The sequence below is a fragment of the Peromyscus californicus genome, unplaced genomic scaffold (genome assembly GCF_007827085.1).
Source record: "Peromyscus californicus insignis strain IS unplaced genomic scaffold, ASM782708v3 Scaffold_13__1_contigs__length_99412109, whole genome shotgun sequence".
Classification (NCBI taxonomy): Eukaryota; Metazoa; Chordata; class Mammalia; order Rodentia; family Cricetidae; genus Peromyscus; species Peromyscus californicus.
Window position 1 is genome coordinate 680,995 of NW_026294424.1, and position 23,548 is coordinate 704,542.

Genomic DNA, 23,548 nt, shown 5'->3' on the forward strand with positions numbered 1-23,548 from the left:
TCCCTGCCATTATCCTTAACCTATAAGCCATCTTTGGTGACACCACCTTCATCAAGAACTAACCTACCTGTTAAGTGGGGGGCCCAACATGCCTGCCTTCTCCAGGGCTGATGCCTTAGGTTTCCTATGCTCTGGTGACCTCTCAAATGTCTTTCCCTACGATTTACCTCAGAGCCTTTTCTTCTTCACTCTCCAAAGTCTCGGTCTTCATTTACATTCACGTCTCCTGGGTCTTTGTCCCCAGCACTGAAACCAGTCTTGCAGTACCCTTCTGTCTTTGCAGCTACCTGATCAATGTGTCACCTGATTGTCAGCCATGTACCTCAGACAAGAGCACAAAATATAACGCCTACTTCGTCACCTCTAGCTCCAGTCTAGCCTCAACGACATCTTTACCATTGTCATCTCCTATATCTAATGAGCTACTTCTGGTCAAACAGGTCTCCACTGTCTTCTGTCCCTCCAGTTATGGACTTAATTCAAGCCCTACTGGGTCTGCCTAGATTTGTTACTGTGACAGCTGACTAGGTCATCATCCTTGCTGCCAGCCTGACCCACAAGTGGCAGCAGAATGAGCTTTCTATCTCTATATGACCACGCCAGTCCGCTGATAGAGACAGCTGATAGTTCACAGCAGCCTTCAGCTGTTCCTTTCACGACTGGGGGATCCCGCTGGACCCTTTAAGGTCAAGCTGCAAAGTCGGCTCTCCCGTGTGGGCACTTTACTTCTACTTCTGCCATCTGCCACTGTGGTGACAGCACTTACAACAACAGGCTTTCGTTATGTACTTAATGCCTGCCTGTCTTTTCATTAGACTCGGAATTCTTCAGATCAGAGATGATCTTACTCATGTTTGTCTGCCAGACGGACAGTGGATGTTCAAACAGCCGTGCTCAGGAGTGAGAGAGGGAAGCCCTGGTTCTCAGAGGCACTCTCAGCACCGCGTGAACCAACTATGCATTTAACATGGAGAGAGGGGCACAGCTAAGAATGCCACACAGCTCTTCTGGGCCACATTATGCCCACAAATGCCCTTCTGAAGGGCTCTCCCATTTCCTTTGGAAAGCCCCTCCCTAGCACTCAGGGGTGTGCAGAGCTGTGAGCTAAGAGGCCCACATACACATGCTATCCATTTCCTCTGGAGGCCTTTGACTGCACTAGCTGAGCCCCAGCATCCATGTGGGTGCTCTAAGGACAGAGGCGCTCTTGTTTGGCTATCACAAAGCAAGGACTTTTGGGGACCTTTAAGAGGGTTCCAAAGCTGAAGTTTGTGTTTTTAAGGTGGAATATAAGGCCCATGGTGCCAGGTACGGTGATGCATGCCTTTAATTCCAGCCCTTGGGAGGCAGAGGGAGGTAGATCTCCATGAGTTCAAGGTTAGCCTAGTCTATATAGTGAGTTCCAGGACAGCTAGGACTACACAGAAAGAATCTATCTCAAAAAAAAAAAATCTGAAAAAGGAGTATAGAGACAAATAAAAATGATGACAAAGAAGTACTAGTGCTGAAAGGCAGACTAGAGGGAAGAAAGGAAACTCACCATGTGGTGATATTGTTAGGTCAACCGAATCCAGCCATTTGGTAATATCAATCCCATAAATTCTTTTGATCATCTAAGCTAATATGCATTGAGGTCTCTGTAATTTGTAACTATAAGACTCCTGATAATGTAAGTTAGTATTTCTGAGAAGAAAATCAAGGTACATACTAGAGAATATATATATATATGGGTGTGTATTTATATATACATACATATATATGTGTGTGTGTGTATATATATATCTATATATATAGATATATATATATAGGTGTTGGGGGGAGGTAACAACAAACACTGAGAAGTGAGAGGAGACCCCAGGTTAGACCTGACAAGACTGAGGGGGAAGGAGAAGCAGCTAACAGCATACTCCAATAGGGGAAAGAGATTTCAAAGAAAGCCTTCCATTCCTGACAGTGTCCATCAGGCCTCTGTAGAGCTGCTCTTTAGTAGAATTATCAAAAGAACTAAGTTTTATGAAGAGTTGGAAAAAGAAATGAAAAACAAACACAAATGATTACTTCTTTAACAACAACAAAAATAGCTTCCCAAAGAACAGGAGAGGCCTCCGGGACAAGGGAATCTGAGAAGCTCCCCGGGGAGGCAGTCTGCTGGGCTGAAAGGCTACTAGTGAGGACTGGAATGGACTGCTCTCCAATCTCCCAGAGAGGAGGACAGAAAACTGATTTACATTTCAGTTTGAACCCCAAGGCTAGGGACATGCTGCAGGAAGACTGCAGAGGCGGAAAGGCGTAGGGAAAATGGGCTCGGGTGGCTTTTGAGGGGACCTTCTCTCTGCTGGTTCAAACAATAAACAACTATCTGGGGAGTGCCTTTCAGTCATCGTTCCAGAACCATATAAGGAAACCTTACTGTAGGCCAGACTCTGTGCTAGGCTTTGAGACTCTGTGCTAGGCTTTGGCCGTAAAAGGAGGCATAAGGACCATTAGATGTTTACATCCTCTTAAAGGGAAGAGAAACATGGAATCCTAACCTCTCCCCTTCCATCTGCTATGGCCCAAAGTAAATAATACCATGCAAGATTCACACAACAGTATTTTTCTAGTTTCACCTGGAAAGTTAAGTCTTGTATGATCGATAAATAACATAAAGTAGTAATTAAAAAAGGTGTCACAGGCCAAAAAGAGCTCTTCATTTAATACATAAAGCAGGCAGCAATAGCTTTGAATCAGAAGGCCAGTGTAGGCTAGAATAACTCACACTTGAGAAAGTGGAGGAGAGTGAGTGGTCCATGAAGGAGGAAGAGTTGCAGCCATGCAGGGGGATATAAGGCAGACGGGATTAGGAACAGGACAGTTTGGTTGAAGCTGGTTAGGACCATCAGAGAAGCATGGGACTCAACCCTGGAAGGACACAGCTAGTTTTGTAAAACCTTCTAGATACCAGCTAAGTAATGAGAGCTTGTCCTATGGAAATGAGCAGTACTGGAGGGTTTTGAGGAAGGAAAGAAAGAAGAAAGGGAGGGAGGGAGGGAGGGAGGAAGGGAGGGAGGGAGGAAGTAGATGAAAATGACCTGACTCCAGAGAGATGAGGGCCCAATGCTATCTATTCTACAGGCTAAGCTCCAGGTGGCCAGGGCCTGAACCTACACGGCCACAATGAAATGGGTATGAGAGAAAATACTGCAGCTAATTCACTTCTTTCACTTCCAGATACGTGCTGGACCATGTGCTCTATGCTGTAAGGGAAGTGGGACAAAGGGCCTGCCTGTCCTCTGGGGCCTCGCCACTAAGAAGACAGGGATGGCCAGGGAAGGGGGAAATGAGTGAGACAACTACAAATGTGGAGGTCACTGATGACAGCTGGTTCCTAGACATCTGTTTATATGACTACACAAACGTCCGAACGTCAGACTACCCGGAAAAGGTTGTCCTCCAAGACACCCTGTGCTGTGCTTCACAGCAGAGGACGCCACACCACTGGCCAGTGAAACAGTCCAGCAGCAAACACCTGAACTCATCAGCCTGCACCAAGCAATGAGCACCAAGACAGATTCTTAAACAAGAGAGGGGGGCTGTTTGGAGACTGAGATGTCTCCGGATTTCACCTTCTGATGTAACCGAGGCACGGCTGCAGACTTCCAATTGCTTACTCACTCCCAGACACGTATCTAGAAGCTTTTAGAAAAGTCATCACCTCTTCTTCATATCTCTTTCTTCCCTTCCTACTTAATGTAATTTTGATTTCACTTCCTCTTGTCACTGCTTGCTTACAAATCACAGCCTGTGTCTGGAGTCAATTAGGCCTATGAAGTACCCCACCACGCCTTCATCTGGGGACTCATTTATATACTTGCTTTCTTATTCGGGAGGTAGAGTTAAAAGCTGTAACTCCAAAAGTTTCCAATCAACCATCACATTCTATTCTTTGGAGAAGTATGCTTTTCTCCACTGTTAAGAAGGTGACATCAAACTATGCATTCGGCAGGAATATTTCCTTTCTACCTATATAAAGACCAACTGTGCTTCGGGAATTCACTTGCAAAAACCAGTGCCGAGTGTAGATGATAAATGCTTGATGGCAATGGTATTAAAAATCTTTCTTCCATTCAAAATTAAATGTAATTTCCTTATTACTTTAATGGAATCCCTTGGAGTTGAAGTATTTAACTAGTCTCTTTCACATCAAGTATTCACTGTGAATGCTCTTTTAATAGTAGGTGTGTGAACTGTCCACTGACAGAATGAAAACACACTTTCACTGAAACAAAAACTGGAGAAGGCCACAGCAGCTTGATTTGGAATCTGATAATGGCTTACAGATTCCATTTCAGCTCAGATTTACAGTCAGTGTGCCACGGAGCCATTTACCACCTCTACCCTTTCAGGTTGTATTTGAAAGAAAAGCATGAACTGCCACATCACTGAGAAAAAGCACACTGAAGCCAAAAGTACTTGACTTTTCTTCTGCAATGCTGAGCTAGAAAAGGAAGGAGAAAAACAGAGATCAAACAAAACTCACCTTAAAGAGAGAGACAGAGATGAATTGTCCAAAGTGCTAGTCATGGGGTTTCCGCCACGTCACTGTCTTCCCGGGTCGCCTTGAGTAGGACTGTAATGCAGCACTGGGCATGACTGGCTGGTGTCACCCTACTGGCTAAATCCATCATGGTACAAGATGTTTGGCATACACAGGGAAGGCTCTAGGTGGTGAGCAGACACCTAAAGGAGTCATGGGCTATGGATGCAAAGCCAATACCCAAGTGCCAAATCAACTCCTCTCATTCAGACTTCCAATATCCCACTGGAACCTCTCCCTGCTGACTCCTACCAGAAGCCAGGGGCAAAGGCATCCTGGCATGCTGTCCATTAAGATCCGCATCGTGGACAAAGGTAGCAGGGTTAGGCAGAGTGGATCTCCAAAACCAAGGGATATATGGCAAATCCCTGGCCTGCTCATCCTCTAACTGGGTAAGCTGAGCTTTACTCTGTCTGAACTGCCATCCTGCATGTCCACCTTGGAGACTGTAATCATTCCTGGCCTGTCTCTCTTCTCTTCATTCCTACATGTGGAAAATGTACTGGTCTTTAGGAGACCTACTCAAGTCACCTCTTCCCCAAAGCTGCCTTTCCACTTCACCCAGGAGTAATCTCTAGTCTCCTGAATCCTCAAAGTTCCCTTGTCAAGGGTTCATGATCACTTACAGGCACTTGAGAGTTTACCTGAGACAACTTTGACTTTCTGACTCAGGGTCTCTATGAACACTTGTTTACTGTAAGTTCCCATGAAAATTCATCTCCTCTCTTTGCTGGGTTCTTAGGCCAAAATCATGAGTGTGGCCTATCAGAGATGCTTCATGATCATTGACTAAATAAATGTCTCCTTCCAGATTCTAGGAAATTGATGGTTTTCTTAATTTATCTCAGAACACAACCAAGGTAGATTCCTTATTCCTAATGTACATAAGGGGACACTGAAGTAGCTGCTATTTTCTGGGCATCTACAATGTACCAGACACCACACCAACAGCTCTGTGTAGAGCGTTTCATTCGGCCCCAACAATGTGGAAACTGAGCCTTCGGACTGAGGATCTCGTCCCAACTACTAGAGGCTCTCACTAAGTGTCTCCTAAGGCAGGGCCTGAGCAGTAGTCAGCTTCCTCCCCCACATCAGGATCCTTCCCTGGAGGAGGCCTACACCCAATGGCAAAATGACAGGTCCCCTGCTTCACTAGGCAATTCTAAAAACCACCTCAGCATTCATCATGCTCCATGAAAAGTAGAATCTTATCTTCTCGTGTCTATGCCCCTATAAACTGAGTTTATTCTTTCTCAGTGATTTCACTAACACTGAAGTTTGTTTCCTATTTCCCCAGAGCATATGTCAACATCAATATTATCTATAAGAAATGTATCCATCACTAGACAACTGTTTCAAAAAAAGAGAGAGTGAGGAAGACAGAACAGGAGAGTGAAGGGGCAGTTTAAAGATTTTTCCCCTCCAAAAGCTTGGTTCAGCAGTAGTAGTTTTATCCACCCCTCCCCCACCCCCGCCAAAACTACTCAATACTTTCAAATCCATGTGACTTCTAGGCCAAACTGTGCTCCTAAGGTCAACAAATGATGTGACAGCACTTCAAGGAGCAGAGGCCCAGAGGCCCAGAGGCCCAGAGGCCCAGAGGCCCAGAGGCTCATGCCATGCCACAGAGTGCAGCTCCATCAGGAAAAAATGGACACCGAAGAGCCTGCAGGAGCAGCTTGCCAGCCAGAGATGAGGTGTCCTCTTATCACTCAGCCAGGGAGGTGGCTTGACCTTTGGAACCTCATTTTCTTCACAGTAGAGGCCTTAGCTTGCAGGACAGCCAATGACAGTTGCTACACAGGGCCAGGTAGGGCAGGTGCTCAGTGACAGCAGTTACTGTTAAGGCTTATTGTTTTTACAATGACAGCCAGGAAACTAAGAGGTCAGTGCAACATTTGTGGGTGATTTTCTTGGGCAAGTTAAGAGAATCTGAACTGAAACTCTAGCTGAACTACGGGGAAGTTACTCCCTTTACGAAAGGCTTTACTACACATCCTTTAAATAGGGTCCCGCCACAGCACACTTAATACATACGTGCATACTGTTTACCCGTGACCTTTTTCTAATCAAAAGCTTTTAATTCTTCCCCAAGTCCTACCACAAGTAAAATCCTATCTCCTAAGCTCTTCGCTTCTGTTCTGCTTTCCATAGCGTGTTAATTAAATTCTGAATGATGGGAGCAGAAACAAGGTCGAACACAGTCCATCACTCAAGTAGCAATGGCCTCGTTGCTATGGTTAGTCCAGCTAATTGGTATTTCCATGCTTAGAGTGTGGAGTTTTTGTCCTTATGGTTTTAACTCTGGGACACATTTAGGCATTGACCTTTAAACCTAACCTGACAGTGAAGGAGTTCTTCCTGTGCCCTGACACTCTTTGGCATGCCATGTTTGCCTAATAATTCCCCTATGCTCATCAGGACCAGCAACATTACGGTCATTAAGGCTGCTGCTAACTTTCAGACTCAAAAAGACCCCTCCACATCTAGAAGCAAGGTATGTCAGCATTCATTTCCCATTTTCTTCTGTTTTTCTTCCATAACTAAATCTTTAGTCCATTCAGAGTGTACATACACTAAAACAGAGGTGTGAGAATGTTTTACATGTCTCCTTTAAAAGCATGGAAAGCTCTGAAACGCCCAGTCCCAGACTTAAAGGCCTTATGAATGAGTCATATCGCACACATCTGTTAGAGCTAGGATTCGGCATGCTTTGTACCTGAGAAGGCCAGTGCTCCTACTCTACCAACACATGCCTTCCTGTTGTCTCCAAAAGTCAAATACCTGTCCTCACATCTGTCTTCCTAGATGAATTTCGCAACTACTTTCATGTTCCTCTCCAAAAAGTTGTTAGCATTCTGATGGAAACTGCATCAGACTTACAAGCTAATTTAGACCTAATCTCTCTCCAACACTTGCTCTTCTCTCTCAGGTTCAATGTGCGTTTCTACATACTCAGGTCTAGATTGCTACAGAACTGGGTTGTTTATACTTCTTTTCAAAGTTATTACTAAAAGTTCTTTTTTTGCTATGATTGTAAGTGCTTCTGTTACACTCTAAGTGGCCACTAAACAGATTCAAGGTCACCTCTAGTGTCTGTACATTTTCATGATCAGGCCACAAACCTCACCCTACTCACCCCCACTTGACTTCACAGCACTGTCTACAAGCACCCACTGGCCTAGTAAGCCAGAGTCCTTCCGCTCACTGCAACACCCATCGTCATGCTGACCACCCAACCATTGTATTTACTCTTCAGGGATTCACTAGCCAGAACTTACTATGGCCCAAGCAGCATCAAACTTGGGACAATCCTCCTGCCACAGGCTACCAAGAGTTAGAATTATGGGCTTGAGTGACCACGCCTAGCTACTAGTTACCACCCTCTCCATATTCTCTCGGCACTCACAGTAAGTTCTCATGAACTTCATGCTTTCAAATGATTTAGTAATCATTTATTCTTATCAATATTAGGGCATGCAAACTTTTTATTTGGGAAAAATTCAACATAAAACAAACTAAATTTCTAGTTGTTATCTTTTAAGAAGTTAGGATAAATCTGAGACAAATTTGGTAAAAATGTTCCATTTTTTAAAATGGTGACAAACTGGAAGCAGATAGCATCAATATTTCAACAGATATTCAGGTAAATCAATTATGAGATATTTTTAATAGATATGCAGCAAAATAGATTAGTGGTATACAGCAATACAGACTAACACAGAAAAATGCTGCCAACACAGTGCAATAGAGGAAACAGAGAAGAGGCCAAACAAACACGGGGAGGGGCACAGAACAGATGTCTAAAGTTATTGTAGGAGAATTTTATATTCATTTAATAAGAGTCTAGAAAGTTACACACCAAAATTGTAACAACAGCTTAGTCTTCTTTTCTTCTATTCTGTTTAATGAGCATATACTACATTTATGATCAGATTTTAAAACGGTCAACTTCAAAATGTATGCTGATAGTAGTTCATTATGAGAGCACACACCATTATTAAACTCATTTGTAAAAAAAAAAAACCATGCAAAATGCCAACTTCGAAAAAAGTCATTGTTTCATTTGGTTAAAAAAAGTCTGAGCATACAGGCACTTGGGGAAAATGTCTCAAGGCAATGAGCACTTGTCATCAAGAAGAATGTTAAAATACACCCTAAGAATTTCAGGACAGAAACTGAACAAACCATGGGACTATCCCACTGCAAAGGCTCCCAAGGACCATCTACTCACAACCTCTCATTTGGAATAATGGGTGCAGAGCAGGGGTCTGCAGGGCCATACAGCTAATTACTGCCTAGAGCCAAAAGGACTTTTAACTCAAAATACACACTTCTAATTCCTTTCTCAGTTCTCATGAGTCACAATAGCTTGCTGCCTGTCTCTACTTAGAGCACAGAAATCAGCTGTAGATGCCCCTGAAAAGGCAGAGGTTCCTTTCAGTAGCTTCCTTGTCACTGACTCTAAGTAAGAAGAAACATCTTATGAAAGGAAGAAAACACGGACTGGGGGAACCCAGCTCATGAGTCTCAGGATGAGAACATTTTGACAAAGCATATGCTAGAACACAATTTGTAGGATTTCCAGACTTAGATAAGACTTGAAAGCCAGGAAGGAAAATGTTCTCTGCATTTAACCTTGCAACTGTGTTGCAAGTTTTTTGTGTGTAAGCTCTTGGGTTCATTCAACAAGCCCATCTCTCATTCCTCAGGTTTATGCACTCTCTAAAAGGAGTTTCAAGGAGCCTCTTTTTAAGATAATTTTATTTATTTATTTTGGGGCTTTTTTGAGACAGGATTGGCTGGCCTGGAACTGGCTGTATAGACCAGGCTGGCCTTGACCTCAGAGATCCATCTGTCTCTGCCATTTGAGAGCTGGGATTTAAGGTGTGAGCCACTACACCTGAGCTAATGTGTTTTAATCGAAAGGAGTCATATTATAGGAATGACTGACATTTGTAGACCTCCATGATCTTTCACCCACCAGAGGGGGCCCATATGGATTTCTACATAACAAGAAACCTCAAGCATCAAGTTCACATGAATTCCAAAACCATATTATTCACAACATAATCACCATTATACATTTAGCATCATAGTTCAAACCTTTAAAAAGTGAAACACTAAATGAGATAAACCACAAAGACCTAAGCAGAGCTCCTGCCTAGAAAAGATGCTCAAAAATGACTAGTTTTAGGAAATGTGGGCTCTCCTGAGTGTATGTTACAGTGCTTTCAATAAATCAACAGCCTGGCACAGTCATCTTCCCAGAGATAAAAGGAAGGGGTTTCAGGACCCCCGTCCATACAAAATCCACAGAAGCTTGAGTCCTTCCATAAAATGGCACAGGACTTGCCATCTTACATACTTTAAATGCTTATAACAAATACAACTGACTGCGAGGTAAGTAGTGGTTAGACTGTATTATTCAGAGGAGAGTGACAAGAAATATAAGTGCATGCTCAGTACATAAGCAGTTTTTAAAATTTTCAACCTATAGTTGAATTAATGCACAGCTTCTACAGGAGAACCCTGTAAAGTAGAAAGCCAACTATATTCTGACTTACAAGTTGGCGCAAAGCTGGCTAGTATCTGCCCGACAGACAAGGTTCTATTTGCAGTGTACAGACAAATCTGTTCTTGATCCTTCAGGATGAAACCAGGTCCTAGACAGGAAAAAATTTTACTAAAATTGTCACAATGGAAGGGATTATTTTAGGTCTATCTTAGGGGGTAACATGACGAACCACTGGTGATCTGCAAGCTAAAAAAAAGAGAGAGAGAGCACACTCCATTCCAGACTGTTCTTAGCATAGTAAGAACATCATCAACTCATTGTCTATAGAAGCATGCATGGGACACCATGACTACCGAAACAGTGAGACAAATAGGGATCCTAAGCCTCAGTCCCTATCTGGACCCCCAGTGAGGTTGACTGGCCATAAAACCAGCCCAGGGTGTGATAGATTTGTAAGATAAGACTTAGCCTGTGCTGTTGGCTGGGTGGATGTACTAAGTATTTATTTTGGAGATACTTATTTGCCAGAAGCACTGTCACTGGGGACATCTACTACTTACTGTCTTAATTAAGCCCAAAGACCCTGTGTTTCTTGGATTTACTCTCTCCTGTGTGGCATTAAGGAGAGAGATATGAGTGACTGGCACCTTCTCTGAAATCTGAGGGAGTGCTAAGGTGAACTAGCACTGTTTAATTTTCCTCCCAGAAAGCTTCAGTGCTCTCTTGCTCTCCCCTTTCCCGACTCGCTCTCCCCCTCTCCTCCCTCCCTTTACCACACCAATTGGTTAGAAAATATGCCAGCAGCATACTAAACACAGGTGAGTGCCCTATATTTCTCTATCACCGAGAACAAAATAGTTGGCAACAGCGACTCAGAGAAGAAAAAACATTTCAACTCATAGTCTGAGAGGGTGCTGACCATCCCAGTGAAGAGGCCTGATGGTAAGGCCAGCTCCTGGCTACGGCAGTGGGAGCATAAAGCTGACTGTGTACATCTTGGTGGATCAAGAAGCAGCAAGCTCAGGCCAGAACCAGGACAGGGATAAACCCACAAGTCTGCCCTCCAGTGACCCACTTCCTCCAACTAAGCTTCATCTCCTAAAGGTCGCACAATCTCTCCAAATAGTACCACCAACTGTGGACTACGTTTTCATAGACATGAGCCTGTGGGGAGGGAAGCATTTTACATCCAAACCACAACAAATTCATAATCAACAAGCTGGAAATGGAGGAAGACAAAAAATGTGACAACAACAAACAGTTTCTGGGTGCAAAATGACCACAACTTAACTCAAATGCAAACCTATAAGGAAGTGCTTCTGGTAGCACCCCTCCCCCGACAGACACACACACAAACATTCACCACCGCCATAACAGTGTGTGACATCACGGCAGCCTTGGTTCTAAACAGGCAGCACTGTGCATGCTGTCACACCATGCGATGCCACCAGCAGTCCCTTAAACACCATGTTTAACGGCAAGACTACTATGCTATGAACCGCAATGATCCTACCGAACTAAGTGTTCTCTCCTACTGGATCGATGGTTTCAATACAGAAAACAAACACTTCTAATACCATCCCTGCTCAGCCTCAAAGTATTAAATTAGCGTACCTTTGGATTGTATCTTGTTAGAATATTTGATTTTTGTAAGTCCTGCTTGAATTATCAAATTGAGTTTAATTTTTAAAAATGTTCAATGAATTTTGGCTTCAGGTTGGCATACAATTTCCAACAATTTCTGAAATTGCCCAAAGCATATTTTTTCTGCCATTTTTTGTACTATGCATTTATATAAGGCAGTAATTTCCACATTGCAGTTTTAAAATCAAAATATCGATCAACTCAGAAATGCTGAAAATGTCCAAGGTCTTCCAGTATCAAATACTTAGCATTCTAAGCCTGTTGGAAGGATGTCAACATGATCACTTCATTAGCAGACAGCAGGCTGAATTTGGCCTGCAGAGCAAAGTTTGCACCCTCCTCTATGAACTCCAGAACAGCCTCATGTCTAGGAACCCAATCCATGACTCAGGTCTCCCCCAGTAAGCAGTCCTTCTCATCGCAGTTTTGTCTCTGCCCCGCTGGCCCTGCTAGGCCTCACTCTCTGCTCACACACTTCCCTGCACACTGGTAACCCTACCTAAGTTTGGTACGATGGCTCTCAACCCTGATGGCCCAATTAAATTACTGCTTTCTCTCTGAGGTTTCCATTAATTCTCCCCCAGGAGACTTAGGAGCCCTTTATCTGTATTTTCGGAGTTCTTTGTGCCCACACAATGCCTGATACACATCAGATGTTCAATCAGGTAATGGAATAAACCAATTACTAAAAAACGAAACTTTAAAAGCTGTAGTCCTCCTAAGTCCTAGGTGAAATCCAGAAGGGCAACCCACAGGAAGAACTCACAACTGACATCCTAAGAGTCTCTGTCACTAAGCTCTACATACAGGGAACACCGGTTGTTAGAAACCACAAAGACACAACATTGTGAAGTTAAAAGGCCAGTTAGTGGGTTCCTGGGCCCTCTGGTTGGTTCCTGAGGGTCCTGAAGGAGAAGGGGAAAGATGGAAGAGAAGGCTGGCTAATGAATGTCTCTTTTCTGTGCCCCCCACCCATCCCAGCTTTCTTCAAAGCCACTCTTTATTTGCAAAAGGTTTCTTTCTGACTTATATTTTTAAATCGGTGTGACTTATCACACCCCTGTTCTGCTTCTAGCTGTCATATAATCTGCACAGTTTTCCTCTCTGCTCCTGGGGTCTGGCCCCATCTCCTGCCTCCTCCTCTTCTCTCTGGTTCTTGGCACCTGCTGCCAGATGCTGCTTCTGAAATGTGTTCCCTTGCTGAAATCCCTGCTCAACAAGGATTACAGCCAATTTCTGCATAAATCTCTTTCCAGCCCCTCCAGATAACAATCCAGGTGGTTCCAGCTCACTTACTAGGCTCTAATATTGGGGCCTCTGAAAAGAAAATCAAAGAGGACCTGAGGAATTGATGCTGGAGAGTTACACTTGTCAGTCACCCCCAAACTGCACTGTGTCTGCTTCTCCTTAAGAGAGGGTCTGAACCTCATTAATAAAGCTAAAGCTACTATTTATAACAGATGCTGGACTCAGTATAAATCTATATCTGAAATAGTCAAGAGACCTATTAGGACTGCACATTTTTAGAACTAGAAGGATGCTTGAATAGCCCCAAAAGTGAAAGCAAAGAGATACAGTCAATTAGTACTTACTAATTCAGGAGTACTTACTAATTAGTACTTACTAATTCAGCACTGTGAACCTATATTCCTGCACTGTTTTAGAAGCTATGAATTCAGTAGAGATCAGTTTTCTTTTCACGGGAGCACACAGTCAAGTAGATAAACTAAGTAAACTATACACAATATGTTAGCAATGAAAACATTACATGGAAGAGAAAAAGGATGCCATTTTAATATAAAGAGGTAGAGGAAGGCCTCGCTTAGGAAACATCTGGGCCACCTGAAATCAGCAGAGATCAATCTGTGTGTTTTCAGGGAGCAGTGCTCCACATAGGGGAACAAGAGCTGCAGACCCTGTGGTAGGAAGGTGCCTGGTGTGTGAGAGGACAGCAGTGAGGACAGGATGGCAGCAGGAGGAGGCTGCAAGGGGAGCACTGAGAAGTGACGACAGGATGGCAGCAGGAGGAGGCTGCAAGGGGAGCACTAAGAAGTGATGACAGGGAGATGACAAGGCCAAATCACCAGGTCTGAGGCCACTCTAAAGAACTTTAGGGGACCACAAAGATGGCTTGGCAGTTAAAAACACTTGCTGTTCTTTCAGAGGACTGCTGTGAGATGGTCTTTCTGTTTGCTGTAAATATGTGTTGCTACCATTGGTGAATAAAGAAGCTGCCCTGGCCTATGGCAAGACAGGGTGTAGCCAGGCAGGAAATCCAAGCAGATACAGGGAGAAGAAAGGCAGAATCAGGGCAGATGCCAGCCTGCTGCCCAAGAAGCAACATGCCAGCAGACCAGTAATACCACGGCCATATGGCAATACATAGATTAATAGAAATGGGTTAATTTAAGATGAAAGAGCTAGATAGTAAGAAGCCTGAACCAGAGACCAGTTTGAAATGAATATTAAGCCCCTGACTGGTTTTTCAGGTACCAGTGTGTAGGAAAAAATTTTCCAGCTACAGAGGACCTGAGTTTGGTTCCTAGCACCCACACCACACCAGGCTACTCACAACCACCTGTAACTCCAGTCCTGGGGATCTGATGCCCACTTCTGGATCCTATAGGTGTGTGAACTTTGGATTTCAACCAAGACCTAAAGTTAATGAATTCTGAAGGATGGCTAGATGAAAAATAAACTAACCAATAAAATTCAACTTTTACAAAATCAAGATATAATAAAAAACAAAACTTCATTGTTTGAGCAATTTAGGGGCGGAGGGATAGAATTCTCAACAACTCAGACTCACTATAACTTTACTTGGAATTCTGTGATTTATCAGAAGTTCCCATGGTCATCTAGTCTAAGCTCTCAGTCTTGTTAATGGTAACTGGGCCTGAGAGGTTGCAGTGACTTCCTGGCAGACCTAGTGTTAACTGAGTTTTCCTAGCTTTCTATTCCATGCTACTCAGGAGCCCCTGCTGCTCTGGATATGCTGCTGGGCTGCTCACCAGGCTCTGGGTACCTATGTGGTAGCTCCCTTGGTCTCTGAAACCTCTAAAAGTTAACAAGGAAGAAGAGCTGCCACCACATGGCATCTCCAGGCCCAGCCCATTCCCAAAGTCATTCAAAACAACAAGGAAATGGGACACCTCCTGCAGCCTTGAGGCAGGGGGAGGGGCTTGGACTTGCCTCTACTGGATGTGCCTCCCCATGGGAGGTCTTGCCTTCTTGTGGGGAGGAGTGGGGGGGGTTGGAGGGGGAGGCTGGGGGGACAAGAGGAGGGAAGAGGGGGATATTTGAGATATTTGATTGGTGTATAAAATGAATGAAAAAATTTTCTTAATTAAAAAAAAATAACAAGCAGGTAAGTTACAAGCATCTATCTATCCTAAGAGACAGGAAATGGATGGACACACAATGTGCTCAGTTATATCAGGTGTGTCAGGCACCATGTGATATGTATTTGACCACCAACTCTTTGCCCCCACTCCTGAACACAGCACTCCCTTTCTAAGGTTCTGGTGGGGCTGTAATCATAATATCGAAGCCACCTACTGGCCACAGACTGGAACGGACGTATGGCCTAGTCAACTAAAGAACCTTATTCCTGAGATCATACCAAAGGTTTTGGGGTTCAAGCAGAAACAGGACCATCCCTGGAGTTTTATGGATGGAAGCTACAGAATGACACCAAGCCATTAGTTATGTGAGCCAAAATATATATTTTGTTCTGGGTGGTTCATGAGTTACTATTACTTGTAACCACAGAATTCAGACTCTCACAGGCACTTGCACACCATTGATAATTTCATCAGCCAAGTGACCTTCTAAAGTGGCTGTCATTCTTAGAAAAAAGGTAACTGAGGTTAACTAACTTTCAGACTTCACACAGCCAGAAAGAGATTCAAATCCAAGCCCTTCTGCTCCAAGTCCCACGCACCATGAACTCAAGAAGAAAAAAACTCTTTGACATCGAAAAGTCCAACAATTTTGTTTAAAATTATTGGTGGGGTGGGGTGGGGTGGGGGGTGGGGGCAATTCTGTGATTAGGAGTGCTCTTGCAGACGATTTAAGTTCAGGTCCTAGTCCAAGTCAGTTGGCTTACAACCACCTGTTACTTTAACTCGAACTCCAGGGGATCTGATGTCCTCCTCTTCTGGCCTCCCAAGGACACCCCCACATACATGGTACACAGTCCCACAGGTATACACACACATAAAAAAATAAATCTTTTAAACATTTTAGGTGGGTATTTAAGATACAAAAACAAAGAGAAAAAATTAAACTAGCAAAGAGGGTTTGGCTTCTACCTCTGGCTCTAGCACATGGCCTCAGCTGCAAAGACTTGGGGTCAGTCACTGTACTTGTCTGAGTGTTGTCTTCTCACCTATAAAAATGATTAGTCTGAACAAGTTGAATTCCAGGCCCTTTAAAAGCCTGTTCTGAAAAGTCTAAGGTTCTGTTTAGGTATGCAATCAATTTTTAACCAATTGCTGGGTAGGACATCAAGCAGATTTCAACTTAATGTCAAGCCCAGCAGTTGGTAATGGCTCTTAGGGCACAGAGTTGAGGGGCTCTGAACTACAGGATCTACTGGGAAATGAGTGCTGGCTTCTGTGGTCAGAGGCAGCACATGAGAATACATGCATAGGTTCAACGTGTTTGCCATTGCTGGTAATTCCCTTTAAACCAGACGTGCTGCTGTCTTTCCACCACTGGGACCGCCTGAACCTTCAAAGATTCATCATCCCAGAGGCTCTTAAATGAAAATAGTCGAAAATGTATTTTCAGAACTTGGGAAGCAGTCCAACTCATAATAGGACTCTCTCCCCACAGGGCTGCTAGCTGAACTGTACTTCTTAACTCTGCTGTTCCCAAATCCTCTATTCCCGAGGACTGAAAATCTGTACAGCATAGTAAACTACCAATTTCAGGAAGGGCCCTCACACACTAAAACTGTGATGTCCACATACTGTGTGAGAGCAACCTCCACAACAGCTTGGCCAGACTCAGGGTAGAGGAGTGAGGGCACCTTATTTTCCCTTCCTCTCACTTCAACCCGAGACATGCCGCCTCAATGTGATACATGGGATAACTGGAAATATGATAATGATATGTATGATGGAGTCAATGGAGTTTTTGTTGTTTGGGTTTTGTTTGTTGGTTTGTTTGTTTTCGAGACAGGGTTTCTTTGTGTAGCCCTGGCTGTCCTGGGACTCACTCTATAGACCAGGCTGGCTTCAAACACACAGAGATCCACCTGCCTCTGCCTCTGGAGTGCTGGGATTAAAGGGGTGCGCCACCATTATTGGCCTGGTGCCAAGAGAGTTTTTAAGATCTGTTGCAAATAAAAAGGGACCATTTTATAGATAAATAAACTTTGCTTAATAGCATAGGTCTGGCTAATAGTTACCACAGTTAAGATAAGCATGTGGTCTCCTGGGTCGTCTTCAGTGCTTCACTGCCCACATAATATTGGACTGTCTAGAGAGCAAAATTCAAACTCTGCAAAGTGATCTACAAGTCCTTCGAGATCTCCCTCAGGCTGCCATACCACTCTTACTTCCTTCTGAATATCCCACATTCTTATGTTCATCAAACCAACTTAAGTCAAGCTGCTGCTACCTCATGCCTTTATGCATGTTGGCCTCTTTAAAAAAAAAACGTATTTTGTTTATTCACTGAAAACTCCATATGATGTGTTTTGATCCTATTTCCCCCATTCCCCTCTAACTTCTCTCAAATGCCCTCCCGCCTCCTTACCTTCCCCAACTTCATGCCCCCCCTTTTAAAAATAACTCAAATCCAACTGCCCATATACTCCTGGGTGTGTGGCCATCCAGGAATATGGATGACCAACCAGTATGCTGGTATCTTAGCCTAAGATGCCCTTCCTAGCCTTATCTGCAATGAAATGAACTACTCTTGTTTTAAAATGTGTGTTTGAGATCATTGTCCCATAAAGCCTTTCCCCCAAGTGGAACTAACCACTTTCTTCCTTGTGCACTACGGAACACCTGCAGGGCTCACCACAGGAGTTTTGTTTATATATCTCTCTTCTCCACAACTGCAATATTTTGTTACTCTAGAATAGAGCTGGTCAGAAGGTAAGTACTAAGTAGATGTTTATTGTAGGGGAGAGAGGTATTTATCTGGTCCATGATTCCCGTTGTGCCTAGACATTATCTGTAAACAGCCATTAACTCATACATATGTATATTAATTCAAAAATTTCTGAGTGACTTCTGGGTGTGGGGGCCTGCCCATGCCATTAGTCTCAGCACTTGAGAGGCAGAGGAGGCCACCTTTCTGTGAGTTCAAGGCCAGCCTAGTCTACATGGAAAGACCCTGTCTCAAAAAGGAAAGTGTCAGGCATTGGACTATGTGCCAAGCACACGTGGGCTTACTGGTAAACCAACGAAGCTTAAAGTTTAGGTCCCCCTGACTTGTAACTTTCAATGCTTTGGGCGCGTGTGTGTGTGTGTGTGTGTGTGTGTGTGTGTGTGTGTGTGTGTGTTTCTTAAAAAGGGCAGACAGACTGTATATGCCTCTGGTGCCACAAAAACATCTACCCTTAGCGTCATAGATACAAAAGGATATAATGCAAACATTATATCTCTTCTTTTTCCTGTTTAGTCAACTATTTGTTCATTCATTCATTCATTCATTCATTCAAGGAGCATTTACTAAGCAATGTTGTTAGTCACACATGCAGAGATAATGTCAACACTGTTCCTGACCTTATGGAGAAGGTTCCTACTTTGGAGACAAACGAAAGCCAGTTGTGTTCAGGGAACAGAAAGCAGTTTAGAGGACAGTTGACACTAGGTGTTGGTAAAAGATTATCCTAAACCAGTCTCAGGAGCTACTGAGTCCTATCTATTACTGGAGGCGAGGATAATGGAGAATTCAGCTGAGCATGGATTGTAAACCCTATACGCAAGAGGAGGCCCAAACATGTACACGAAAGAGGCAAAGGTAAAGTGGTGAACGTTGCGTCAGAAAGCGAAGGGCTGTGGGAACTTTTCACTGGCACTCAAGTCACCAGTGAGGGCGAACTCACTGCCTCAACTTAGCCACCAACTTCCTGATTACATGGATAACCAAACACTTCTTCAAGTCTTGCTATTCCTACAATGTTCGGATATGCGTCCCTCTTCCCTAGAATAAACTTGTCGCCGCCCCTAGCCAGCTGTCGGCTCCGTGAGACCGACTCTTGTGTCTCGTTAAAGACCCCCTCTCTTCACTCAGGGCTCACAAGACTGGGTCGAGTTTGGGGTCCAGGTACAGATCCGCCCCCATCTCCCGCTCGCCGCTTCCATAGCAACCAGCTTACCACTTCACGGGCCCGGCTGGAGAAGTCTCCTTTGGGCCGAGGGCTTCGGCGGAACAGCTCATCCCGGCTGCCATCGGCCCCGCCACCCACCGCCACTCCCAAAGCCTTGTTCCGTGTCTTCACTGTCTTGACACTTGCCCGGAAGAGGAGTGTGATGTCCACCGCCATAGCGACCCACACCGCGGCCAGAAGCCGGTCGGCACACGTCAGCAATAGGCGACCCCAGCAAGAACCCGGGCGGTCGCTGAGGGACGTTCCGTTTTCGTACGCTTCCGCCTGGGAACTGTGGGCAGAGAAGAAAGGTTCCGCTCTCCGCCGTGTACCACGGAAAGTGGAGAAAGGTTCCGGCCTCCGTTCGGAATGCGGTATCTCCACTCCAGGCGGAGACATGAGGGTTATCAGCAGCCGTTTCTCCTCGCTGCAAACTTACAGCAAGCTCAGACGCTCGGAAACTTCCCGGGGCGCTGAGAACTGGGGTTCAAGGAACGACCATGAAGCCAGAAAGATCGCTCCCTTAGGTCTCTTTAGAAGGTGGCCGGCTTGGTTGACAGGTGGGAGGAGTACCACCTTTGACCTTTGGCGTCGAGGGTTCCCCTTGAGAAGCAATGAGCGATGACCATCTGGGTGCAGGAGCTAGGATAGGGCAAGTGTATAAAAAAAAAAAGAGTTAGAGGCCTTTCTTCTCCAACCTTCAGCCACTTCGGTAAAGCAAAGCCCGCGCCTTCCTTGGAATGCACACACAGAGAATTAAACAGAAGGCGCATATAAAACGTTTTCATGTTGTTTGACTCTTATTAGTACATGGCCATTAAACATTGTTGTTGATAATATGGTTGTTCTAAGTCTTCTTACATATGATGGGGAAGAGGCTTAGAGCAGACATCCCAGAGCGGAGATGAGGGGAGCTTACAGGAACTTATCAGAGTCAGACAAAAGTGGAACAGACTGACCTTGATCATGGGTTATGGTCATCCTCAATATGTAGTTTTGAAAAGTGTTCTCTTGAATCATAGTTGTCGTAGAGAAAGAAGGTAGGGGAGAGGAAGAGAGTTACTGAAGTGGACTAAGTCAGCCAGTAAGAGTTTTCCGAAGGCTTGGCTCATGGTTCATTTTATTTTTTATACACTTTTAACTAAAATAGTTATGCCACTTTCCCACTTTCCCTTCCCTTTCCTCCCTCCAGCCCCCTCAAGTGTTCTCCCTCCAACTCCTTCCTTATTCCCCTATTCAGTCTCAGATTGATAGCCTCTTCTTCCTGGATTATTATTGTTACGTATATGTATAAGCATATGCATGGATATATAAGCCCAACCGGAACCTGCTCAGTCTGTTTCTTGTTGTGCGTGTGTGTGTGTGTGTGTGTGTGTGTGTGTGTGTGTTTATGGTTTCGGGATAATCACTTTGTATTGGACAAACGATTAGTGGGTCCATCCCTGGGATAGGCTAACTCTCTCTGTGTCTCTCTGTTTTTCTCTCTCTGTCTCTGTCTCTCTGTCTCTCTCTCTGTCTCTCTCTCTCTCTCTCTGTCTCTCTCTCTCTCTCTCTGCAGTAATTGTTGCTTGTAGTCCTGTAATTTCTTGTCCAGGGGTGTGACCTCATGGTTCATGTTTAATTCAGTATGGACTTTTCTGATTCCTATTTTTGTTTTGTTTTTGTTTTTCGAGACAGGGTTTCTCTGTGTAGTTTTGGTGCCTGTCCTGGATCTTGCTCTGTAGGCCAGACTGGCCTAGAACTCACAGAGATCCGCCTGGCTCTGCCTCCGAGTGCTGGGATTAAAGGCATGCACCACTGCCACTGGGCCGACTTTTCTGATTTTTGTTTTCCTTAAAAAGAAAGCACAACTATTATGTGTGTTAAAATAGGGCTTTTTACAGTCATCAAGATGAAAAGCTAGTCTTATACTAATCCTCAGATCATATTTGCCTTTACACTTGCCTGTTCTAATCAGTTGTATGGTTGGGTTTTCCAGAGACACTGATCTTTCAATAGGCTAAATGCAGAGCAGCTGTCTTCCATTAAGCCAGACTTAAAAGAGAATTGCAAAAATGCAAGTGCCAATTCTTCTTACCAAGTCCTTTATTGTTTTGAAAACTATTTCCTCTATGAATATGTTTATGTTAATATATAGTAGGTGTACCCTGATTATTTTAGGTGAATAAATATTTCTAAGTTGTCCATTTTATTTCCAATATAGTAACTGCCAATAGATAAAAATCGATGCAAACAAAAATTGTTTAAGGCCTTGCATAATTTTGTAGGAATATAAATGTTTTCTGAGATCAAATGTTTGAGAACCACAGTATTAAAGACACGTTTAGAAGAAATATATGTTAAGGAAATATTCATATAACACAAAAGAAGTAAAAGATTATTTAACATCCAGAGTTATAGCCACTTCATCAGTCCTGAAGAAAAATGTCTATACAACTTGAGGAGAAGGAAGAGGAGGAGGGTGTGTGTGTGTGTGTGTGTGTGTGTGTGTGTGTGTGTGTGTGTGAGAGAGAGAGAGAGAGAGAGAGGGAGAGAGAGAGAGAGAGAGAGAGAGAGAGAGAGAGAGAGAGAGAGAGAGAGAGCAAACAAAATCAGTTCCAATGATTCTGCCTTTGCATCCTGCATAAATGGTGCTTTGTTTTATGGAGACATTAACGAGTCTTTGGCTGTGCAGAGGTAAGCCTGGGGCAGAGTAAATGGAAAGAGAATTAAATTGCCTTGCATAACAACGTGGAGGAGTTGAATTAGGGGAAAGAAGAGAAAGCCAGAACCTTGGAGGGGGCCAGGAAATTAGAAAGTAGATAAGTGGGGAGGGGTTTATGTAGGAGGGACACTGAGTTCCCTAAAATACTGTAGTGTGTGGGTGGTGCCTTGTGTGAGCCATGTGCTGGGTGCCATTGGGTGTGGGTAGATGAGCCTCCAAATTTTCTGTTTGGATCTGTAAAAGCAGAGAAAGCTGTGGTGGAGATGGAACCCAAGTAAACTCCAGACAGGCTGTACAGCCTCAAGTGGCGGTGAATATATAAAACCCTTGGCAAGTTCCACAGAAGAGGCCACTTGCCCTGACCTTCTGACTTGTTTCACTCTCCTTTGGATTTCTCCCATCCTGTAATGAGTTAAATGATGGGCGCTCAAGAACTATGTCCATATCTAGGTTTTTCTTGGACTCTAGATTCAGTAAACAGGATATCTAGTGGCCATTAGAACCCAAAATTTACTTGCAAACAGAATCTGGAAATATAGCTAAGTTACAGTTACAGGTCTTGAGCAGAATATTCTGAATGACATCATAGGACCTAAAGTCAGTAAAGTGTCGATATAAAAGATGCTGACTTAGGAATGTGAGGACACAGGCAGATAACAGACAGATATAGCTACATGCTAGAAATGCTGACAGTCACCAGGAGCTGAAGAAGCAAGGGACCATTATTCCTTGAGAGCCTCAGAAGGATGTGTGGGTCTGCAAACACTTTGATCTCTTTCCAGGACTGTGGAAATAAATGTCTGTTGTTTTAAATCACCGAATTTGTTGTCATCTGTTACTGAAACCCCAGGAAACAAATGCACGCCATAATTCCCTTCTCTTCCCACCCTTCCTTCATTTTCTGGTCTCTTCTGTGCCCGCCTCATTTAGTTTGGGGCTCTCTTTGGTTCCTCTGTCCCTGTGTGGGCACTCATTCCCTGCAGACAAGCCATCCCCAGCTGTCTTGGGTCTGTGTCTTTCTTGACTTTAAATTCTACAGCTACCTGCCTTTGTGTTCTCTTCTTCCCCTGTCTCTTTGATCTCCCTACAATCTTCCATTCTCAGAGAATTGCAGCTGACTAGGACCCCTATTCTCAAAGGAAGGCTAGAGAGAATGAGCCTCATCTAGTAAGAAAGGATGCCAACAAGGGTACCTTTCATTGATTATGCAGTTAATAGGGGATCCAGTGGCTAACAGCACATGAGCCAAGCATCACTTCTAACATGTGTCTCAGCTCTTGCTGACAGCTTCTCCTTTAAGGAATTTCTTGAATGTAAGAGAATTTGTTTACAAGTTCTGCAGCAGCCTGTAGTATCTGAAGTGGGGCTTGTCAATCTGGAAAGATGTTCCACTTTGAAAGAAGAGATGCTTACCACATACTCACAGCCACTCCAGAGGGCAGTGAATGACAAGCTTCCTCAGAACTGGAGGTGAGGAGGTGAGCCAATCCCAGAGCAGTATCACTGGTCAAGCAGCTGCTCCACAACAAGGGTCTCATCAGAGGGACAAAATGGGTCCCAGGTGTTGAGGGCTCTTTGTACGCTGTGGAGATGTATTGTTGTGATTGGTGTAATAAAAAGTGAAATGGCCAATAGCTAGCAGGAGAGATAGGTGGAACTTACGGGCAAAAAGAGAACACTGGGAGGAAGAAACACTGCTTGAGAGCCAGACACAAAGGAAGCAGGATGGGAAGTACGGAGAGAGTAAAGGTAACCGAGCCACAAAATAGAATGTAG

The 23,548-nt window shown here is 44.1% G+C and overlaps 1 protein-coding gene across 2 annotated transcripts in view; it reads right to left on the reverse strand.

The window, feature by feature from the left end:
• Positions 1-19,345, reverse strand: part of Stx18 (syntaxin 18) — a 100,087-nt gene extending 80,742 nt beyond the window's left edge. The window contains exon 1 of one of the 2 annotated variants that reach the window (XM_052736045.1): positions 19,078-19,345. In XM_052736045.1, coding sequence (XP_052592005.1) covers positions 19,078-19,245 — 168 coding nt within the window. In that variant the 5' untranslated portion in view covers positions 19,246-19,345. The remainder of the gene's footprint in view (positions 1-19,077) is intronic. The other variant, XM_052736046.1, reaches the window with a different exon arrangement.
• Between the last annotated feature and the right edge of the window lie 4,203 nt (positions 19,346-23,548).